Here is a 22,813-nt window from a genome sequence, read left to right as displayed (position 1 = left end):
GAGTACCTGCAGGGGGGGGCCGGCCCCTGCTGTGCCGTGTGCCTGCACCTGGTCCTGGCTGTGTTCCAGGAGCGAGGCTGCACTCAGAGCCTTCACAGCGTTCACAGCAGAGCCACAGCTACGTGAACGCGAGACTGATCTTCAAGGAAAATACTTGAAAATCCAATTGGAAAGGGTGGCAATGTAATATAAAAAGTATCCAGGCCGGCGCCATGGCTCACTAGGCTAATCCTCCACCTGCGGCACCGGCACACCAGGTTCTAGTCCCGGTCGAGGTGCCGGATTCTGTCCCGGTTGCCCCTCTTCCAGACCAGCTCTCTGCTGTGGCCAGGGAGTGCAGTGGAGGATGGCCCAGGTGCTTGGGCCCTGCACCCCATGGGAGACCAGGAGAAGCACCTGGCTCCTGCCTTCGGATCAGCTCAGTGCGCCGGCCGTGGCGGCCATCGGAGGGTGAACCAACGGCAAAAGGAAGACCTTTCTCTCTGTCTCTCTCTCTCACTGTCCACTCTGCCTGTCAAAAAAAAAAAAAAAAAAAAAAAAAAAAAAAAAAAATCCAGTTACCTAGTTACCTACAGGCTACAGTTTAGAAGACGCATAACCTCTGAGATGACCGTATATGCCAGAGAGGCTGTCATCAGCTAGCAGAATGATCTTTAAGGCAAGCAAAATATTTATTTATTTGAAAGAGGGAGAAACAAAGAGAGATTCCATCCACTGGTTCACTCCCCCAGATGGCTACAACAGCCAGCGCTGGGCCAGGCTGAAGTCGGGAGCGTCACCTGGGTCTCCCACGTGGGAGGCGGGGCCCAAACACTTGGGCTACCTGCTGCTGCTGTTCTCCGGTCATGAGCAGGGTGCTGGATTGGGAGAACAGCCAGGCACAAACCAGTGCCTGTGTGAGATATGGCGTTGCAGGCTGCAGCTTTCCCACCACACCACGGCTCTAGCCTCTCTTTATAGCAGTCTTAAACATCCAGCTTATAGGAGGACGTCATTACTATCCCAGAAGAGAAAGTTCTTGAGACACATCTCTCAAAAAGTGATCAGACTTGAGGTTTTAAATTTAGCCCAGAGGCCGGTGTTGTGGCGTAGCGGGTAAACTCGCCACCTGCGACACCAGCATCCCTTATCGGCACTAGTTTGTGTCCTGGCTGTTCCACTTCTGATTCAGCTCCCTGCTAATGGCTTGGGAACAGCAACCGAAGACAGCCCAGATACTTGGACCCCTGCCTCCGTGTGCAAGACCCTGATGAAGCTCCTGGCTTCGGCCTGGCCCAGCCCTGGCCGTTGTGGCCACTGGGGACTGAACCAGCAGATGAAAGATGTCTTTCTCCCTCTCCTCCCCCTTCTCCCACCCCCATCTCTTCATTCTCCCTCTCCCCCTCCCCCCTCCCTTCACCCTCTCCTCCCTCTCCCTTCTTTTCCCTTCACCCCTTCTGCCCCCTGCCTTTAAAATTTATTTGACAGGTAGAATTACAGAGAGAGAGACAGAGAGAAAGGACTTCCTTCTGTTGGTTCACTCCCCAAATGGCTGCTACGGTTGGCTCTACGCCAATCCGAAGCCAGGAGCCAGGAGTCTCCTCCCAGTCTCCCATGCGGGTGCAGGGCCCAAGCACTTGGGCCATCCTCCACTGCCTTCCTGGGCCACAGCAGAGAGCTGGACTGGAAGAGGGGCAGCCAGGACTAGAACCCGGTGCCCACATGGGATTAACCCAGGCGCCAGGCGCTGGCCCCGCTTCTTCCCCTTTCTCCCTTCCCTCCATCTCCCTCGTCATTTCTGTCTCCTCCTGTTTTACTCCCTTTCTACACCTGTCAGTCTCTCCCTGTTCCTCTCCCTCTGTAACTCTGATTTTCAATAAATAACTAAATCTTTATAAAAATTAAAGATAAATAAAATTGGCCCATTCCCACGGTGGGCGATTGGCATAGCAGTTGGGATGCTGGGGCCCTGAGTCAAGCGCAGAGCCTAGGGAGCCGCTGTGATGACTCGGGGCCTGGTCCCTGCCGTTCGTGTGGGAGGCCTGGACTGCGCTCTGGCTCCCGCCTTTGGCTTGGTCCAGTGTGGCTGCTATGGATATTTGGAAAATGAGTTATGGCAGATGGGAGTGCTATCCCTCCATGCTCCCCCAGCCTCTGTCTTTCTGCCTCTCAAAATCTGCTTATGTGAAATTGTCCTAAGAAAAGTCAAAGATGTAGTTGAGCTTTTAAAAGTTTTAAAATTTTTTCTTTTTTTAAAAAAGATTTATTTATTTGAAAGTCAGTTACACAGAGAAAGGAGAAGCAGAGAGGCAGAGGGAGTGAGGGAAAGAGAAGGTAGAGGGGTAGAGGTCTTCCATCTACTGGTTCACTCCCCAATTGGCCACAACGGCTGGAGCTGCACTAATCTGAAGCCAGGAACCAGGAGCTTCTTCCGGGTCTCCCACATGGGTTCAGGGGCCTAAGAACTTGGGCCATCTTCTGCTTTCCCAGGCCATAGCAGAGAGCTGGATCAGAAGAGGAGCAGCCGGGACTAGAACTGGCGCCCATATGGGATGCCAGTGCTTTAGGCCAGGGCATTAACTGACTGTGCCACAGCACTGGCCCCTAAATTTTTATTTCTTTTAAAAAAATTTTTTTTATTTGAAAAACAGAATTAGAGGAGGAGGGAGGGTGAGAGAGAAGGAGAGGGAGGGAGGGAGAGAGAGATGGAGAGAGAGAGGGAGGGAGAGAGAGAGAGAACATGTATCCACTAGCACTCTACAAATGGCTGCAAGGGACAGGGCTGGGCCAGGCCAAAGCCAGGAGCCTGGAGCTTCTTCCTGGTCTCCAAGCAGGTGCAGGAGCCCAAGGACTTGGGCATCTTCCACTGCTTTCCCAGGTGCGTTAGCAGGGAGCCGGATCAGAAGTGGAGCAGCCAGGACCTGAACAGCACCCTTATGGGATGTCAGTGTCACAGGTGGAGGCTTAACCTGCAACACCATTGCGTTGACCCCTAAAATTTTTACTTATTAGAGACAGACAAGCAGAGATCCCCCATCCACTGGTTCCTTCCCTCAAAACCCACGGCTCAGCTGGCAGCTGAAAGCCCTACCCAGGCTTCACACACGGGCGGCCGGAACCCAGCCACCCGAGTTGTCACTGCTGTCTCTCAGCGCATGCGTCAGCAGCAAGCTGGAAGCTGGAGCAGAGCCAGGACTGCCCAGGCACCCTGCTGACGGGAGGGGAGCACCACGGCCGGTGTCCTAGCCGTTAGCCCAACACCAGTGCTGAGCAGGCTTCCCCGTCTTCCTGTGGGACACGCACCGTGCCAGCAGCTGCCCTGGTCCTGCTCCTGACCCACCAGGTCAGCCAGGGGGAGCCAGCCAGCTGCCCAAGCTCAGCTTTTCTGCAGTAAAGTAAGCTTGAGGATTTTCATCCATGGGGTTTTCTAAGTGTCAACCGAGATCTGAGCTGACTATAACGTGCTGACTGCAGCATTTGCATTCCATGATTGATTTTTTTGACGATTTATTTTATTTATTTGAAAGAGTTATATATATAGAGAGAGGTCTTCCATCCACTGGTTCACTCCCCAGATGGTGGCATGGCCGGAGTTGCGCCGATCTGGAGCCAAGAGCCTCTTCCTGGTCTCCCAGGTGGGTGCAGGGGCTCAAGGACTTGGACCGTCTTCTGCTTTCCCAGGCCATAGCAGGGAGCTGGATCGGAAGAGGAGCAGCTGGGACTAGAAGTGGTGCCCATATGGGATGCCGGCGCTTCAGGCAGGGCATTAATCTGCTGTGCCACAGCACCAGCCCCCTACATGTTGATTTTTTAATCTCTAGAATTCAGAATTCACAAAGAAATACCGACTTGTGGGGTGGATGTCCATTGGTGCATTAGGAATGACACCCTTTTTTGACACCTACATCCCACATCAGTGCGTGGTTCGAGTCCAGGCTCTGCTTCCATTTCCAGCTCCCTGCTGAACGCCCTGGGAAGCAATAGGTATCTCCTGCACTTGGGTCCCAGATGGAGTCCTGGTTCCATCCTGGCCTCACCCCAGCTGTTGTGCAGGCATTTGGGGAGTTACCGGCAGAAACAACATCTCACACTGCTCTCTGCCTGTCAAATAAGTGAAAATAAATTGGGGCTAGCCTTGGACACAGTGGTTAGACACTGCCTAGTGCACCTGCACCCCATATCAGAGCACCTGGTTCCCATCCCGGCTCCTCCGTGCCTCACCTGGCCTCCTGCTCATGTGCACCTGGGAGGCCACAGGTGATGGTGTGTGTACTTGAGTCCCTGCCACACCCATGTAGGAGACCCAGATTGAGTTCCGGCCAGGCCTGACTGTTCAGGGCATTTAGGCAGTGAGCCATTAGATGAGAAGCTCTTTCTCTTTCTCTTTCAAATAAAATAGAAAATAATTTAAAAATTCTCAAAAACAAAGAAATTTGAAGTATTACTTTTTTTTAAAAAAGATTATTTATTTATTTATTTGACAGGTAGAGTTATAGACTGAGAGAGAGAGAGAGAGAAAGACCTTCCTTCTGTTGGTTCACTCCCCAAATGGCCGCAATGGCCGGAGCTTGCGCCGATCCAAAGGCAGGAGCCAGGAGCTTCTTCCTGGTCTCCCATGCAGGTGCAGAGGCCCAAGGACTTGGGCCGTCTTTGACTGTTTTCCCAGGCCACAGCAGAGAGCTTGACTGGAAGAGGAGCAACCAGGACTAGAACCGTCGCCCATATGGGATGCCGGCACCGCAGATGGAGGATTAACCTAGTGCGCCGCGGCGCTGGCCCCTAAAGCGTTACTTCTTTAATAAAAAGAAGGAAGTACCGACTTCTTCCCCTCTCTGAAAGCGAACACTCACGTGAGCATTCCCTTAGAGACTGAGGCAGAGCTTCGGGAAGCGGATGGCACTGCTGCTGGGTCCTCAGGCACGTGGAGTTGGGCATTATGGGCAGCAGGGAAAACATGAGCAGCCCGGGGTGGTCCTGGCAGAGAGAGATGCGCACAGGCGTGGAATGTGGTAAAGAGCGCTTGAGCAACAGTGTGTCTTCAGGACAAGGCTGGCTGAAGTCAGAGACAGTGCTGGGGCCTCGGGAAAAGCTGGGTCAGTGAGCAGAAGTGGAAGGGTCAGGAAGGTGCCGGCCATGCATAGGAAGACCCAGCTGGAGGTCCTGGCTCTTGCTTCAGCCTGGCCCAGACCCAGCTGGGGAGCGAACCAGTGGATGAAGGATACCTTGAGCAATCCCGCCTACCCTTCCTCCCTATCAATGTGCTTTCAAATAAATAATTTAACAAAAAAACACACCACTAAACAAGAGAGTACATTAAAGGAAGTAGTGTTAGCACGTGTGCTTGGTAGAACAGAGGGAGGGAGGATGCAGATGCAGCCACCCCCTGGTCATGTGACTGTACACAGAGGATTCGTCCACGCGTGACAGACAATTCAGATTTGCACCCTACTCTGTTCTCTGACCAGGAGCAGTTGGATTGATTAAATTGATAAGTGTGTTTACTTGCCTGAAATTATAGTATCCAAGTCTCACCTCTGGGGGCTGGCATTGTGGTGCCGCCTGCAATGCAGGCATCCCGTATGAGCACCAGCTGAGTCCAGTCCAGCTCCATGCTAATGTGCAGCAGATGATGGCCCAGGTCTTGGGCCCCTGCCACCCATGTGGGAGACCCAGGTGGAGTTCCAGGCTCCTGGCTTCGGCCTGGCCCAGCCCTGGAGAGTAAACCAGCAGACAGAGGATCTCTCTATCTTTCCCTCTTTCTCTAATTCTGCCTTTCAAATAAAAAAAATAGATCTTAAAAAAAAAAAAAAACACAATCAGTTCTTACAGAGCATTTGTGTAGTGCCTGGAAAATGGCGTAGTTTTAAGAATTGCAGGGGCCGCGCCATGGCGCAGTAGGTTAATCCTCCGCCTGCAGTGCCAGCTCCCATATGGACGCCAGTTCTAGTCTCAGCTGCTCCTCTTCTGATCCAGCTCTCTGCTGTGGCCTGGGAAAGCAGTAGAAGATGGCCCAAGTCCTTGGGCCCCTGCACCCATGTGGGAGACCTGAAAGAAGCTCCTGGCTCCTGGCTTCAGATCAGCACAGCTCTGGCCGTTGCAGCTATTTGGGGAGTGAACCAGTGGATGGAAGACCTCTCTGTCTCTCCCTCTCACTGTCCGTAACTCTCTCAAATAAATAAAACCTTAAAAAAAAAAAAAAAAAAAACTGCAGTAGCAAAGTGCTTGATGGGACAGATGTATGTGCAGAGGGAAAGTTGCAGCCTTCGGTGGAGTGGTCATGCGTGGTGGATACTGGCAGACGCTTCAGTTGTACATTACTTGGCATATAAAATGGGAGAGAGAAAAATCCACAAAAATACATCACCAGTAACACAGGATGGAAGTCTTGTATTTACACTGCTCGATTGTCTGCCATGGTTTGTTTTGAGAAACTTTTTTTTTTTTAAGATTTATTCATTTATTTGAAAGGCAGAGTTACAGAGAGAAAGAGAGAGAGGTCTTCCATTCACTGGCTCACTCCCCAATTGGCCACAATGGCCAGAGCTGGGCTGATCCAAAGCCAGGAGCCAGGAGCTTCCTCTGGATCTCCCATGTGGGTGCAGGGGCCCAAGGACTTGGGTCATCTTCTACTGCTTTCCCAGGCCATAGCAGAGAGCTAGATCGGAAGAGGAACAGCTAGGACGTGAACTGGTGCCCACATGGGATGCTGGCACTGCAGACGGTGGCTTTACCCACTACACCACAGCACCAGCCCACTTTATGGTTTCAGTACACTCATGATAGGACCACCAGTTTAGCAATTACATTTGAGGCAGAGTGTGAGAACACAAAGGGTGTTTGGCTCAAGCCGCGTGACCAGCAGACTGTAGACAAGAGTACCAGTGCACTGTAGTGTTAAGAGCTGTAAAAACCCAGTTCTGTTTTCCAGACACTGTTTTGTTAGCTTTCTGAGTCATGACTCGGACACATAATCAATGTAGATGGGAGATTAATGTGGGAAATCAGCCCTCTTTCCACTGGGTCTTGGCAAACCATGTGCTTAGCTCATTTATTGAAAATCTGATTGTGGTGCATTTTCATCACTTACCAAATACCATTTGTATGGAATCCTTTCTTCATCAGAGGGTTAGCGTTTTATTTGAGAAGAGGATAATTAAAGTGTGAGCTTCGATGACTTTGAGTGTTGGCAAGGATGTGGGAGGGCCATGCTCTGGCGCTGCTGGTGGAAGCCAGGGGGACGCTGGGCAGTGTCTGTCAGAGGTGCACTTCCTGGCATCGGTTACCCAAGGGAGGCCAGAGCACAGGTGCGTGACTGCTCCTCGCGGCATTATCCCTCGTGACCACGGAGTGGACACAGCCCACCTGGCAGCCCCAGCAGCGGAGTGGGCGGGCATCTGCGATGATCCACACACTGGGACCCTGGCACAGGAGGGGAAGCAGCCAGATGCAGACAAGTGCTCCCTGGGACCCCATTTCTGTGGAATTCTCAGAGACAGAATGAGTCTGTCTTAACAGCAACAAAACCCTGCAGGTCAGGGGTTGCCTGGCGGAGCTTTCTAGAATGAGAAAATGTGTGTCGTGGTGGGGCTGTCCTTGTTTGGCTGTGCAGGTGGAGGTGGGTGCGTTTCGCTGTGTGTAAACGTTGACTTTAAAAGAGAACCTGGACCTCACTGTGCTGTTCCTGAACACCTGTCATCATTTCATTTTCTTAACATATTACCCGTGGGGCAGTTTTTCAAGTTTTGTATCAGAAGTAGACTAGGATGTATGTGTATCCAGTGATTTATTTATTTTTGATATAGTTGGTTGCAACACAGCCATACCTGTTTCTTCTTCTCCCCTCCCCTCCCCTCCCCTCCCCTCCCCTCCCCTCCCCTCCCCTCCCCTCCCCTCCCTTCCCTTCCCCTTCCTCCCCATTCTCCCTTCCCCCGTCCCCCCTCCTCCCTTCCCCCCCTCCCCTCCCCTTCTCTAAAACTTATTTTTTTATTTGAAAGGCAGTCACAGAGAGGCAGAGGTAGAGAGATCTTCATCTACTGGTTCACTCCCCAAATGGCCACAACCATTAGAGCTGGGCTGATACGAAGCCAAGAGAGGGGGCAGCAGGGCACTGCCTGCAGCACCTGGGGTGATACCGGCCTGCAGAAGGTCGGTGAGCTGTTGCGCCATGCTGTGGAGCAGGGCTGCTGCCGAGAAGGCAGTGTCCCCCGATGTGTGCAGGGTGCCAGCTTCCTCTGCACCACTCACCACAGAGGGCGCAGTCCCCACCACTCACCACAGAGGGCGCAGTCCCCACCACTCACCACAGAGGGCACAGTTCCCACCACTCACCACAGAGGGCGCAGTTCCCACCACTCACCACAGAGGGCGCAGTCCCCACCACTCACCACAGAGGGCACGGTTCCCACCACTCACCACAGAGGGCGCGGTCCCCACCACTCACCACAGAGGGCACAGTCCCCACCACTCACCACAGAGGGCGCGGTCCCCACCGCTCACCACAGAGGGCACGGTCCCCACCGCTCACCACAGAGGGCGCGGTCCCCACCACTCACCACAGAGGGCACGGTCCCCACCGCTCACCACAGAGGGCGCGGTCCCCACCACTCACCACAGAGGGCGCGGTCCCCACCACTCACCACAGAGGGCGCGGTCCCCACCGCTCACCACAGAGGGCGCAGTCCCCACCACTCACCACAGAGGGCGCAGTTCCCACCGCTCACCACAGAGGGCGCGGTCCCCACCGCTCACCACAGAGGGCGCGGTCCCCACCGCTCACCAGAGGGCGCAGTCCCCACCATTCACCACAGAGGGCACAGTCCCCACCGTTCACCACAGAGGGCACAGTCCCCACCGCTCACCACAGAGAGCGCAGTCCCCACCACTCACCACAGAGGGCACAGTTCCCACCACTCACCAGAGGGCACAGTCCCCACCGCTCACCACAGAGAGCGCAGTCCCCACCACTCACCACAGAGGGCACAGTTCCCACCACTCACCACAGAGGGCACAGTTCCCACCACTCACCACAGAGGGCGCAGTTCCCACCACTCACCACAGAGGGCGCAGTACCCACCGCTCACCACAGAGGGCACAGTTCCCACCGCTCACCACAGAGGGCGCGGTCCCCACCACTCACCACAGAGGGCACAGTCCCCACCACTCACCACAGAGGGCGTGGTCCCCACCACTCACCACAGAGGGCGCAGTCCCCACCACTCACCACAGAGGGCGCGGTCCCCACCACTCACCACAGAGGGCGCAGTCCCCACCACTCACCACAGAGGGCGCAGTCCCCACCACTCACCACAGAGGGCACAGTTCCCACCACTCACCACAGAGGGCGCAGTCCCCACCGCTCACCACAGAGGGCGCAGTCCCCACTGTACAGATTCGTTCTGAAGAGCACAGGGCTCTGTACACTCACTGTCCAGGTCACGTGCACACGGGTGTGCACAGGGCACCAGCTCTGTCTCTTCTGGGCTCAGTGTCTCCTGTGCAGTGAGAGCGGAGTGGAGCCCAGCGCCTCGTCATTCCAGGGCTGGCCCCCTGGCCTGGGTGTGGCAGACATCACCCCTGGGGGCGGGACGTGGTGCTGCTCTCTGCCGCCTGTGTGTGTGCCTCTGTCAGAGGAAGTGTCGTGCTTTTTTCCCTTGTGAATATTCGTTGCATAGCAAATGGGTGTGAAGGCACTGTTCTAGATGTGGCCATGCAGTGAATTTAGGTGCGTTGTCCTGACCTCCAGGGGCTTACAGTCCAGTGAGAGAATGACGTAATGCAGGCTGATTTACACGTGAAAGACGACCGGACCCAGGAAGGGGAACCTTTGAGCTGGTGAGGATGTGGAACGGTCTCTCCCTCTGCCTTCGCTTGGCTTCCAGAAGTCGCAGAGCAGTAGGCAGAGCATCCGAAATGCGTCTGACCTGGTCTTCGTCTCACCAGCGAGCTGCACAGACTGCTTTTCTGTGTTGGTACCGGGATCTGAGAGTCATGCTGAGTCCTTGAAGCCCAGTCATTGTGCCTGCTTAACTCTGATGACCCTGAGTATGAGACGTTTAAATGTGCTCAGGGCCGTTGTGGGGGGGCACAGGTGTACAGGAAGAGACGACGTATGTAACGTCAGCAGTTTGTGCCAGCCCTGCCTATGCTGTATTTATGAGATACTTGTGTTTTGGAATCTGCTGTGTGTTTTGGTTTCTTGGGCCCCATGACAGTGAGTTGACTTCGTCCTTAGATGTCCCCTGCACTTTGATTTTGGGGCTGTGTGTCCCTAAACATTGAACAGCCCCATTTTCTTAGGTCAGCCTGTTGAATTGCCATTCCAAAAGGAGGACTGTCCGAAATTGCACATTTGCGAAGGTTTTCTAGAGGTTGGGCCTGTTAGGAAACACAGGATCTGATGATCATGCGTTAGCAAGTGTTGTTCCCATTTACTGAGAGCAGTGCCTGACCAGAGACACTCTCAGGAGGAACTGAGCTGCGTGTCCTCCTCCCTTCGGGGGAACCTGCCTGGAATCTGCCAGTGCTGCAGCAATCAGCTGGCGCTTGCGCGGTCTCCGTCCCTGCAGGTCGGGAACCCCCGTGTCGAGCTCACCCTCTCGGAGCTGCAGGACATGGCGGCGAGGCAGCAGCAGCAGATCGAAAGCCAGCAGCAGATGTTGGTTGCCAAGGTGAGCGCGGCGAGCCGGTGAGGAAGCGCCGTGCAGAGCGCTCCAGCACGCTCAGGTCGGCCTGAGGACCCCCGGGCCGCGCCACAGGTCAGAGCCGGAAGGACGGGCTGCTTCCTGTCGTCAGCTCCTTTCTCCGCGGCGTCTGGCTGTGTGGTCGGTGCGCGTCCCAGAGGGAATCGGCAGGCTGTGATGGACACACTGCTCAGGGCCCCGGGATGGCGGCAGCTGCTTCACGGGCTCCCGCCATCATCCGTGCTCCTCAGACACGGAGTGCTCCCTTTGTTGTTGCAACTTTGTAAATTACGGTCCAGAATTTTTAGAAATAATGGTTAAGTCGTTCTAAAATGACTTGGCTAAAATCAGAGCTCCGCCTGCCGGAAGCTTCCGCGGTGAACGGCCTTGAAGGGTCTGACGCGCCTGAGCGCGAGCCGGAGACCCAGCGCTCCCCGCGGCACTGCTGCTTTCATGTGGGCAACAGTGTAAGTCGCGTTGTTCTAAAAAATTGGGCTCACAAAAATCAAACCCAGAAGTTAATAGGAAAAGTACTTCATCCATTAATGAGATTCCTGAGAGGGAATACATGTGGTATGGTGTAATTATAAAATTTTCTAACTGCCTTTTTCCTTTCCAAATACTCATGCGAGGATTGCTGGTGGTGGTTTAACTGATTGTATCTTCAGTGATGCAGACTACAGGCTGGTGAAGAATGCCCACCGTGCGAGCACATTTCCCTGCCGCCCACGTAGTGGGAGAGCCCACACACTCGCACCTTCACCTCCTGGTCTAGGTGTACTTAGGGACGCACACATGGGGCCGTGAATGTTAGTGTTGACTGTCCTCAGGTGTATTTTCAGTCAGTAGGGAAGAAATAATAGTACTGCGTGTTTTTAGTTTAGAATCACCCTATTATTGCTGCACTGTGAGTCTTTGTTGTTTGTAACAGACTAACCCGGGAGGAAGCCAGTGCGTCCCTAGCAGTGAGGTGTATCTCCTTGCTGATGCCTTATCTCTGCTGGCCAGAGCGCTTTCCTTTAGGAAGTAAGTCAGGGATTCTTGGAAGCCGCTTTGTCGCAGCAGGAAACCCGTTCCTGACAACAGGAAGCCGCTGCTGGCCATGCCTCATGGTGAGAGAGGTTGGCCCGCACACTGCCAGCAGCTCTCTGAGAGGCACTGTGTCCACCGCTGGTGTAGACCAGTCCTCACGTCCAAGTCTACACTTGGATCAGCTCACACTTACGTGGGCCCCATCTTCTCAGTCTTACGTCCTCAGATGTGTGCGGGATTCTGTGGTGTGTCTCTAAGAGTCGTTGAGCTGGGTGGGACTGCAGCACGCGTGGTGTGTGCCTGTGTGTTCAGGGTGAGGAGCAGTGCGTGTCAGTTCTCAGAGCTGCGTTCTCTCTCCCCGTGTTAGGAGCAGCGTTTACATTTTCTAAAGCAGCAGGAGCGTCGGCAGCAGCAGTCCCTTTCTGAAAATGAGAAACTTCAGAAGTTGAAAGAACGAGTGGAAGCCCAGGAAAACAAGCTGAAGAAGATCCGCGCCATGAGGGGACAGGTGGACTACAGCAAGATCATGAACGGCAATCTGTGTAGGTGCCTGCCGCGCGAGGGAGGCAGGAGGCAGGGTCATGGGGTCACGGGGCATTTGCTGTGCGCTAATGCCAAGCTCTGTCACCTGCGAGCAAAGGAGAAGGGAGTGAGGTGAGGTGACCCAGTGATGGGGGAGGGGAGGTGACCCAGTGATGGGGGAGGGGAGGTGATCCAGTGATGGGGGAGGGGAGGTGATCCAGTGATGGCGGAGGTGACCCAGTGATGGGAGTGAGGTGACCCAGTGATAGGGGAGGTGACCCAGTGATGGGGTGAGGTGATCCAGTGATGGGGTGAGGTGATCCAGTGATGGGGGAAGTGACCCAGTGATAGGGGAGGTGACCCAGTGATGGGGTGAGGTGATCCAGTGATGGGGGGAGTGACCCAGTGATGGAGTGAGGTGAGGTGAGGTGATCCAGTGATGGGGGAAGTGACCCAGTGATGGAGTGAGGTGAGGTGATCCAGTGATGGGGGGAGGTGATCCAGTGATGGGGCTGAGGTGATCCAGTGACGGGATGGGGTGAGGCGACTTAGTGATGGGCTGAGGGGAGGTGATTTGGTGACCGGGAGGTGAGGGAAGGTGATCTGGTGAGGGGAGGCGATTTGGACGCACGAGGAAGAGCCTTCTGTTGGGTTGGGAAAGCCGCCGTCTGCGGGGTGGGGATGCTCTGAGACTTCCGATGGCGGCCCGTTTTCATTGAACAGATTAAAACGCAGCCGTGCACTAAGACAAACCAGACAGACGCCGGCTGTGTTTTCTTTGAGGACTGTGAGTTTATCCATCACTGAGTCCCGTTAGCGTGGGTCTTGCTACAGGGATGCACGGGGCAGGACTGCAGGGTCCTGTTGGTGCATTGGTGTTGCTGACTAAGCAGCTGGGCCAGCCTGGCCTGTGGACCCGATTGCCCCATGCAGATGCGTGGTCTGCCCCAGGAGCGGCCCACCATGTGTGGATCGTGCCTGTCTGTTTCTCCAGGACCTGCCCCGCGATGCTGGAGGGGCTGGTGCTGCAGAAACAAAGACGGACGGACTACTCCGGGGTAACCTTCCTCCTTCCTGGTAACCTTCCTCCTTCCGGGGCCGTTTCAGCTGCTGAGGTAGAAAGGTTCAGCGCCATGTTCCAGGAGAAGAAGCAGGAAGTGCAGACTGCGATTTTAAGAGTGGATCAGCTGAGTCAGCAACTGGAAGATTTAAAGAAAGGAAAACTGAACGGGTTCCAGTCGTACAACGGCAAGTTGACGGGACCAGCGGCGGTGGAGTTGAAAAGATTGTACCAAGAGCTCCAGGTAACCTGCCTGGGTCCAGGAGTGGCTGCACAAAAACACCCACCACCCACCGCCTTCCGGCCTCCGTGTGCGGGCTGAAGTCCTCGGGCCGAGGACAGGTCCTGGTCCTAGCAGAATAGCTACCACAGAATGTGTCGACCACGAGGGAGTTGTTTAAGCCGCTTTACTGAGGTACAGCTCACTCAGCCCCCACTTAGAACTGCAGTGCAGGGACCTCTGTGTCCTCACAGACTGGCACCCACTCCCACAGCAGCCGGGACATTGCCACCCTGCACCTTTGCGCTTAGAGCTGGAGAGTCCACTCTGTCTCTGGATCTGCCTGCTCTGAAACAGGAGCTGTATCTCAAGTGGAGAAGCAGGGCCCAAACTGGCACTCCCTTGGGGTGCCAGCGTCACTGTGACCGCTTAACCTGTGCACCACAATGCCGGCCCCCAGAAACCAGCTCTGCTGTTTTATTAGAACTTGATACATCATTCTGTGATTAAAGGTGTTTAACTACAAACCGTGAAATCATTTATAGTTATTTTGACACAGTTGCAACTGTTACAAGAACTTGGGACTGCCCTTACATTCTAGGTGATTTTTTTAAAGTACAGTGATTTTATGGTTTATTTTCTCAGTGGGCTGTGGTTTGTGTGACATGGACTGCGATCCAGTTTAAGAAGAGTGTTTTAGGAGAGCTGGTGTTGGTCCCAGCATTTAAGAGACCACCTTGAACACCTGCATCCCGACTGGAGTGTGTGGGTTCGAGTCCTGGCGTCACCTCTGGCTGAAGCTCACCCTCGAAGGCGGCAGTGATGGCTCTGGTGCTTGGGCCCCTGCACCAATGCGGGAGAACTGGATGGAGCGCCCAGCTTCGGCCTGGCTCAGCCCCAGCCAGTGTGGGCATTTGGCGAGTGAGCCAATGGATATGAGATCTCTCTCTCTGTCTTTCTGCCTTTCAAATAAATAAGGAGATTTTTTTAAAAGATTTTATTTACTTGAAAGGCAGAGATAGAGAGAGAGAGATGGAGAGATAGAGGTTTTCCATCTGCCCAAATGGCCACAACGGTTGGAGCTGTGCTGATCAGAAACCAGGAGCCCAGGAGCTTCTTCCAGGTCTCCCATAGGGGTGCAGGGGCCCAAGCACTTGGGCCATATTCTACTGCTTTCCCAGGCCACAGCAGAGAGCTGGATCAGAAGTGGAGCAGCCAGGACTTGAACTGGTGCCCACATGGGATGCCAGTGCTGCAGATGGTGGGTTTACCCACGACCACGGTGCTGGCCTCCGGGAGGTATTTTTTTAAAGAATGAAAGATGGAGGAAAAGCGATCACTTCTCCCCAAAATGCGGCTGCGAGACACTAAGGCTGCTCGGAGCGACTGGGGCTCTCCATGCCTGCACGCTGGGCCGCCTCACCACTGACCCCTGTTCCTTAGGTTCTGGGGCGCAGCAGGTGATGGCCCAAGTACCTGGGTCCCTAAGACCCACGTGAGACACCCAGATGGAGTTCCCAGCCCCCGGCTTCGGCCTGTCAGAGGCCTGCGGCTGTGGTCACGTGGTCATTGGTGGTACGGTCACACCGTGTGCTTTGGAGGAGACGTGCAGTCCCACAGGCTCACTCTGTTCTGGAATCCTGCCTGGCTTCCTGGCGGTGTTCTGTGAGATACTCCTGGAACACGCGTCGGAACCGGCGCCGCTCCCGTCATCTCCCTGGGAGTGAGGTTGGTTAGCGCAGGCACAGAAACAGTCTTCTGTCCACAGATTCGTAACCAGCTTAACCAGGAGCAGAACTCCAAGCTGCAGCAGCAGAAGGAGCTCTTGAACAAGCGCACCGCGGAGGTGGCCATGATGGACAGGCGCATCGGCGAGCTGCGGGAGCGCCTCTACGGGAAGAAGGCTCAGGCACGTGACCGAGCAGACGCGGGGTGACACGGGGTGACAGGAGGGGAGAGTTCGCTCCTGTGCGGTTCTTCTTTGTTTGTCTTCAAGGTTTATTTGAGGGGCCATTGCTGTGGCTCAGCGGGTTAAGCCACAGCTTGCAATGTCAGCATCCCATATCGGTCCCAGCTGCTCCACTTCAATCCAGCTCCCTGCTGGTGTGCCTGAGGAAAAAAAGCAGTGGAGGACGACCCAAGTGCCTGGGTCTCTGCACCCGTCGGGGAGACCCAGAAGAAGCTCTGGACTCCTGGCTTGGCCTGGCCCAGCCCCAGTCATTCCGGCCATCTGGGGAGTGATGAACCAGTGGATGGAAGACCTCTCTCTGTCTCTCCCCCTTCTCTCTGTCAACTCTGCCTTTCAAATAAATAAATTCTTATTTATCTAGAGTAGTTTCTAAAGGCAGAGATGACTGGTTCATGCCCCAGGTGGCTATAATATCAAGGTCTGGCCACGCTGAAACCAGGGTTCCATTGAGGTCGCTCCCAGGGGTGCAGGAGCCCAAACACTTGGGCCATTGTCTGCTGCCTTCCCCTGCTCATTAGCAGGAAGTTGGATCAGGATTCTCCTGGCACTCTGACATGGGATGTTTGCATCAAAAGCAGAGGCCTAATCCACTGTGCCACAGCGCTGGCCCTGAAAGTCCACTTCCTAAAGAATGCCTGGGTTCCCAGCAAGAGGGGTCCAGACCGGGCCCAGCTGCAGCCTCAGCACGGGTCCTGGCCTCTGTCCTCCCCGTGCACCTCTGCCAGACTGCCCAGATGGCCATGTAGGCCGCAGGCCTGTGTCCTCTTGCCCTGGGTACTGCCACAGAAATTACCCAGGCCAGGTGGAAGGATTTTGCAAACTCTCAAGCAAAATGCTGTGTTAGGGTTATATTTAAGAAGCCTTTGTTTGGTATCCTGAGTTTCAGATCTGCTTACGGAACAAGGATTAGAACTGTGAGGTTTAAGGAAGGGCCTTGCGCCCTGCTCTCCAGAGTGACGGTGGTTAGTTCCAGTCCTTCGCTTCATGCAGACACGGAGCGGAGAAGACTGAAGTGGGCTGTAGGAATTACAGCTCCGCTCTCTGCACCTGCGCTTTGGATGTCTCTCCAGGGCGTCACCTCGCTCTTGCTGATACCTGTGTTCTCCTCCGTGGTCCCAGGCCTGTCACCTCCTCCCCCTCCCAGGAGTCAGGCGGGTGTCTTAAGTCTTGCTGTCAGAGCACACACCACGGAGTGCCTGCAGCGATGCCGTGTGCCTGGCTGGCCGTGGCACCTGCCCTTTGCATGGTCTATGCAGGCCCGACCGCCCTCTGCCCAGGGATGGGAGTGGAGCAGGCAGCCGGCCAGCAAGGACGTCCCCCAGCCTGCCTGTCCTCCGCCCAGGAGCCGGGACTGTGAGGTTGTAGTGATTGAAGGTCCCTTCTCTGATCTGAGAGGTGCCGGTCTCCCGGGGCGACAGGACTGCCGAGGACGGGCCTGGCGAGTGGTTCACGTCAGAGCTGCGGCCTGCCACACGAGGCCCAGGGTTTCTTTTACTTCAGGGAATGCTGACCCTGGTTTCTTCGGTCTGCAGCTGACCCGTGTGAACGGCACGTCGTCCCCACAGTCGCCCCTGAGCACGTCTGGCAGAGTTGCTGCTGTGGGGCCCTACATCCAGGTCCCCAGTGCTGGGAGCTTCCCTGTTACAGCGGATCCTGGGAAGCCCCAGTCCCTCACTGTCGCCTCCAGTGCTGTCCATGGGAGATCCAAATCCGGTGAGTGGCCCAGCCCTCTTTGGCAGCAGAGCCTGAGCCCCTGAACTCAGACCCCACAGGCACTTGGTGTTCCTGGGTCGTGCCTGGGGAACCATACACCCAACGGTGATGGTGTCTCTGGAATGAGAACACAACCTGTGCTGAGCTGGAGTCTCCAAAACACAGGTACCGAGACTGCCTTCCTCGCGCTCTCCCGCCACGGGCTTGCATGCCCTGGCCCTCAGTGCCAGCAGTGGCCGCCGCACCACAACCCGGGCCTGCTGCTTGTCCCAGCATGGCATGGCCCGGATGCTGGGCTGCCTCCCTGTGGACAGAGCGCTGTGCAGGTCTTTGCCTTGTGCACAGCCGGCTCCTGTGGTCTTTGACTACACAGCTGTGCTGTGGGACCGGCCTGTGCATCCCTGGGGAGTCGGCTTGTCACGGTAGGGACACGCTGCCCTGTGACACACGGTGTCAGGAACTGTGTCCCCTGGGGCAGACTCTGCAGTCCGTGCTGGTTTTCTGCAGGCTTTGTTTGGCCTTGCCTGGTGCTCCTGTCACCAGCTGCTGACTTGCGGGGAGCCCCGCAGCAGGGGGGCATTGCGAGTCCTCGGGGGCCAGAACCACTCATGTCTCTTCATGGCCACATCTCAGCCCCGGAGCCCTGGGGTTGGCGAACCCCTATCTGCTGACTTGTTTTTTCTTAAGATTTATTTATCTATTTGAGTTAGAGAGAAGGAGAGACAGACATCTTCCACCCACTGGTTTACTCCCCAGATGGCCACAATGGCCGGAGTTGTGCTGGTCTAAGGCCAGGAGCCAGGAGCTTCTTCTGGGTCTCCCATGTGGGTGCAGGGGCCCAAGCACTTGGGCCATCTTCCACTACTTTCCCAGGCCATAGCAGAGAGCTGGATCAAAAGTGGAGGAGCTGGGACTTGAGCCTGTGCCCGTATCGGATGCTGGTGCCTCAGGCAGGGGCTTTACGCGCTACACTACAGTGCCAGCTCCTGATTTTTCTTTTTTTAATTTTAATTTATTTGAAAGACAGAGATCTTCTGTATGTTGGTTCACTCTCCAGATGCCTGCAACTGCCAGGTCTGGGTAGAATGAAACCAGGAGCCAGGAACTCAACCCAGGTCTCCCATGTGGGTGACAGGGAGCCAAGTGCTTGAGCCATCCCCTCTGTCTCCCACGGTGTGCCTTAGCAGGAAGCTGGAGTTGGGAGCAGAGCTGGGACTTGAACTCGGGCATGGGATGCGGGATGCAGGTGTCCCAAGCCTTCTCTGAAGCACTGTGCCAAATGCCCCACGCACTTTCTCCCGTGTGTGTGCTTGATTTTTAGATTTACTTAATTACTTGAAAGGCAGAATGACAGGGAGACAGAGACGGCTCTTCCACCTGCTGGCTCGCTCCCCAGATGCCCGCAGTGGCCAGCGCTGGGCTGGCAGGAGCCGGAAGCGGGAGCTTCACCTGGGTCTCCCACGGGCGCGGCACAGATCCGGCGTGCTGCCTCTCAGGGTGCCCGTCAGCAGAGGCTGGATCAGAAGAGGAGTAGCTAGGACTCAGACGAGGCGTGTGTCCCCGGCAGAGGCCTAACCGCGCCCTGCAGCCCCGCCCCTGCGCAGCTTTCTCTGAGAGGCTGTCGTCTGCGGTTTGCCTGGCCCTACAGCAGGTTTAGGTACTTCCTGTTTCCAGGGGTGGGCAGGAAGCGTAGCCGGCGACCTCCGTCTCACTCGGGTCGGGTCACAGACCTGCAGCCTGAGAACACCATGCTCCCGAGAATGATCCTGTTGGGAGCTTCGCCTTGGTCCCTCCTCCTCGCTTGACAGTGACTGGACAGGAAGCCTGGCTCAGCCCCAAGGCTGGGCGACTCAGCCGGGATGTGGCGCTGGGGCGTGGGATCCCCCGCTAGGGATGTTCACCCCTTGGTGTCCACTGTGCTGGTTCTGTGTCACACAGATAGCCACAGCAGACCCAGAGTGACCGGTACATGGACAGTGTCGGACCTTGACCTTGGGCCTGGCTGCGGCTCCTCGAGGCGCTTGGCAAGCGCGACTCAGAACTGTATGTCGGCGGACGGGCGGGGCACTCCAGCCTCCGATGCGGCCTGCCTCTAATCATCGGGTTTCCAAACTGACAAAGGCTGCTCACTGGGCCTCCACTGGAAAAGCCGCCACCCGGACCTCACGTGTCCCCTGGCACAGGCGTGACGGCTGGGCCACACGTGCCCGCCCTCGCGGGAAGGGTTTATGCCAGGCAACCAGTGCCAGACCAGCACGGGTTCCATGTGTCACAAACTAAGATGATTTTCTGAGTTCTTATGAGGCTTTTAGGAAAACCACTTTGTGGTCACTCATGGTGGCTTCCACGATACCTCCCTTTGCCATGACCCTGAGAGAGGGCACATACCCAGCCCCTTGGTGCCGGCCCTGCCTGCCTCCTGGTCTCTGGTGTCTGAATCTCTGGCCTACACAACCCCAGCACCTGAGACCCCCAACAAGGGCGAGTGGAAGCCGCAGAGCACGGCGATTTTGGTGCTGGGGCCGCCTGGCGTGGCCCAGCCTCCCCGCCCCCCGCTGCCTTGCACCTGTGCAGAAGCCGCCAGGAGGCTGGGAGCAGATGGGCTGGGCAAACTGCTGCTGAGGGCGGGGCCTGCTCAGCCTCTGCCTCCCGTCCATCCAGCCCGGCCGCTGTGCCCATTCGCCAGGAAAGCAGAGCTGACCCGCACACCCAAAGGCACTCGGGTCCCTGGGAGTGACCTGGCTGCCAGGCGGCTCTTGTGCGCCCTTTTTCAGTTTGGAAAACGCTCTAAAAATCCTTCTGGTGGCTTCCCTGAGGACTCGAGTTGGTGGCTGGCTTCCTTGTCTGCGGGAGTGACCGCTGCTCTGTCTGCCGCGTGGTGCTGGGACCTCGCTGGCGCCTCCGTCAGGGGTGACTTGAGGCTGGGACTCCTCGCAGATTGAGGTGGCAGTGGAACAGGCGAAGCCTGTCGGGTTCCGCAGTTGCTGTGCAGTTGTCCCAGTGTTGGAAGGCACACGGTGTGCTGACCGTGGTCAGTCAGGACTGCCCTGTGCTTGGAGTCGCAGTGCCCGCGAGGCCCCTGCCGCTGTGGTGGGGTGACTGGCCCGGGCAGTGCCCCACTTGCTCACCGGAGTCTCCCCAGAGTGATCCGCTCAGCCAGTGCTGCTACTCTTAGTTGTTGGCTCAATTAAGTTAAATTTTCACTTAAATCCTGTGCTCTTTCCAAGCTAATGATGGAAACTGGCCAACGTTAAAACAGAATTCCGGCTCTTCAGTGAAACCAGCCCCGACGGCCAGCGCGGACTGGAAGGACCCAGGCGTGGAGGGGGCCTTGAAGCAGGGCACCATCTCGAGCCAGCCCCTGCCCCTGTCGGCGCTGGGAGCCCCAGAGAAGCTGGTAGGCCGCCTGTGCTTCCGCAGAGCCCGGCAGCCACTCCGCAGGCGCTGAGTGGTGTGCAGGGGCAGTGGACCTTCCAGGCCTGGGCCGTGCACGGGGCATGCGCGTCGTGTCGGGCGTGTGCCCTGTGCTCACCCTGTCCGGGGCTGACTCGCTGTTTCTCCCCCACACCTGATCTAGGGCGTCGAGATTGGTAAAGCTCCACCTGCCGTCCCCGGTGTGGGCAGGCAGCTGCCCCCGAGCTACACGGCGTACCCGAGTCCTCCACCCCTGGCTCCAGGCTCGACGAGCTCCCTGGAGAGGAGGAAGGAGGGCAGCTTGCCCCGGGCCGGCACGGGCCCTCCCAGTCGGCAGAAAGCCGCCCCGCTGCCCCCCGCCAGCATCCCCCCACCAGGCTCCTCGCAGCAGATTCAGCAGAGGATTTCGGTGCCACCAAGCCCCACGTACCCGCCCACAGCCCCACCTGCCTTTCCGGCCGGAGACGCCAAACCTGAACTCCCGCTGACGGTGGCCATTAGGCCTTTTCTGGCCGATAAAGGGTCAAGGCCACAGTCGCCCAGAAAAGGACCCCAGACAGTGAATTCGAGCTCCATATATTCCATGTACCTCCAGCAAGCCACGCCACCCAAGAATTACCAGACGGCAGTGCACAGCGCCGCGAATAAATCCGTGAAAGCAGGTGCGGTGGGGCTCTGTGCTCCTCTCAAATAGGGAACGGCCCTGGGCCGTGTGCCACTCAGGGTCCAGTGAATGCTTACCAAGCATGGCCTCGGAGTCAGCACGAGACGAAGTGAAAGGGGAAGTGGGGGAGGGGGCCTCCCATCTCTGCTGTGTGGTAACTTGTGCCAGGAACTGGCAACAGGACTCGGCTGCCACAGGGCCTGGGTGACTCCAGCAGGCCTCCTGCTGCCCGGGAGCCCACAGCCCTGGACCGGAGGACTGCCCAGGTGTTCACATGTGGAGGAGGTGCTGCCTGACCCTGCTGGCGGGCTGTGCGGCCGGGCCGGGCCGTCCTTGGACGTCTTGCGCATTGCTGCAGCCTCAGGGACTCCAGCGTGTGCCTGGCTGTCCTGGTCCACATGGACCCTACGGGCAGGATTCTGCCCCGAGGCACACCTGCCCAGGCTTAGGGGTGTGTGTGGTGGTTTTGTCTTCTTGCTTGGCCAGAAGACAGGACAGGGAGGCAGCCTCAATTGTGGACCCCAACTAGAAAACCAGTCCATCAGAGAGGCTCCGCCCTCCAGAAGGAGCCTGTGCGGTTCTCAGCCCACGCCCCTCTGCAGGTGCCCCCCTGCCGAGGCCCTGTAACCTCCTGCCCTTGTGTCTTTCCTCCAGTGTATGGGAAACCCGTTCTGCCGTCAGGGTCCACCTCACCGTCTCCACTCCCGTTTCTTCACGGGTCGCTGGGCTCAGGCACGCCCCAGCCTCAGCCGCCCTCCGAATGCGGGGAGAAGGAGCCGGAGCAGGAGGGCCCCGCCCCCGCGGGGGAGGGCGGCCCGGTGGAGAGCCTGCCGCGGCCGCTCAGCCCCACCAAGCTCACACCCATGGTGCACTCGCCGCTGCGCTACCAGAGCGATGCTGACCTGGAGGCCCTGCGCAGGAAGCTGGCCAACGCGCCCCGGCCCCTCAAGAAGCGCAGCTCCATCACAGAGCCCGAGGGTCCCAGCGGGCCCAACATCCAGAAGCTTCTGTATCAGCGCTTCAACACGCTGGCCGGTGGCATGGAGGGCGCCCCCTTCTACCAGCCCGGCCCCTCGCAGGACTTCATGGGCACCCTGGCCGACGTGGACAACGGGAACACGAATGCCAATGGGAACCTGGAGGAGCCCAGCCCCGCCCGGCCTACAGCCCCGCTCCCCGAAGAGCCCGCCCCGTCGTCAGATGCCAACGACAACGAGTTACCTTCCCCAGAACCCGAGGGGCTCATCTGCCCCCCCACCACCCACCCGACTGCAGCACCGGCTGAGGACGACAACAACAACGTGGCCACGGCCCCCTGCACAGAGCAGACCCCGAGCCCCGTGACCGAGGCCCCCTCCCCAGGGGAAGAGCAGGGTCCTGCACCGCCTGTGCCCCCTGTCGCACACCCGCCTGCACCCTCCACGGTGCGCGTCGGCGCTGCCACAGACCTGAAGGCAGGAGGGAGGGGGGAACCTCCCTGGGGGAGCTGGGCTGCCCGGGCGGCATGGGGGCCAGCAGCTGCAGGGGTGTCTGAGACGCACCCCCCTTGAGTGAAAGCACC

General features: G+C 57.0%; 1 protein-coding gene across 14 annotated transcripts in view; it reads left to right on the top strand.

Moving 5' to 3' along the window:
- Nucleotides 1-22,813, top strand: part of PPP1R13B (protein phosphatase 1 regulatory subunit 13B) — a 91,521-nt gene that overhangs the window by 65,620 nt on the left and 3,088 nt on the right. For 8 of the 14 annotated variants that reach the window (XM_051834837.2, XM_051834842.2, XM_008248623.4 and 5 more), the window contains 9 exons: nucleotides 10,545-10,646; nucleotides 12,058-12,232; nucleotides 13,320-13,516; nucleotides 15,261-15,401; nucleotides 16,994-17,174; nucleotides 19,113-19,217; nucleotides 20,402-20,571; nucleotides 20,752-21,250; nucleotides 21,907-22,706. In XM_051834837.2, coding sequence (XP_051690797.2) covers nucleotides 10,545-10,646; nucleotides 12,058-12,232; nucleotides 13,320-13,516; nucleotides 15,261-15,401; nucleotides 16,994-17,174; nucleotides 19,113-19,217; nucleotides 20,402-20,571; nucleotides 20,752-21,250; nucleotides 21,907-22,706 — 2,370 coding nt within the window. Of the gene's footprint in view, nucleotides 1-10,544; nucleotides 10,647-11,620; nucleotides 11,936-12,057; nucleotides 12,233-13,319; nucleotides 13,517-15,260; nucleotides 15,402-16,993; nucleotides 17,175-19,112; nucleotides 19,218-20,401; nucleotides 20,572-20,751; nucleotides 21,251-21,906; nucleotides 22,707-22,813 lie in introns of those variants that run through there. The other 6 variants (XM_070065437.1, XM_051834841.2, XM_051834838.2 and 3 more) reach the window with 5 other exon arrangements.

This window comes from Oryctolagus cuniculus, chromosome 20 (genome assembly GCF_964237555.1).
Source record: "Oryctolagus cuniculus chromosome 20, mOryCun1.1, whole genome shotgun sequence".
NCBI classification, from domain to species: domain Eukaryota; kingdom Metazoa; phylum Chordata; class Mammalia; order Lagomorpha; family Leporidae; genus Oryctolagus; species Oryctolagus cuniculus.
The sequence above is the reverse complement of the archived record's forward strand: the minus strand, read 5'-3'. Positions and strand labels throughout refer to the sequence as shown.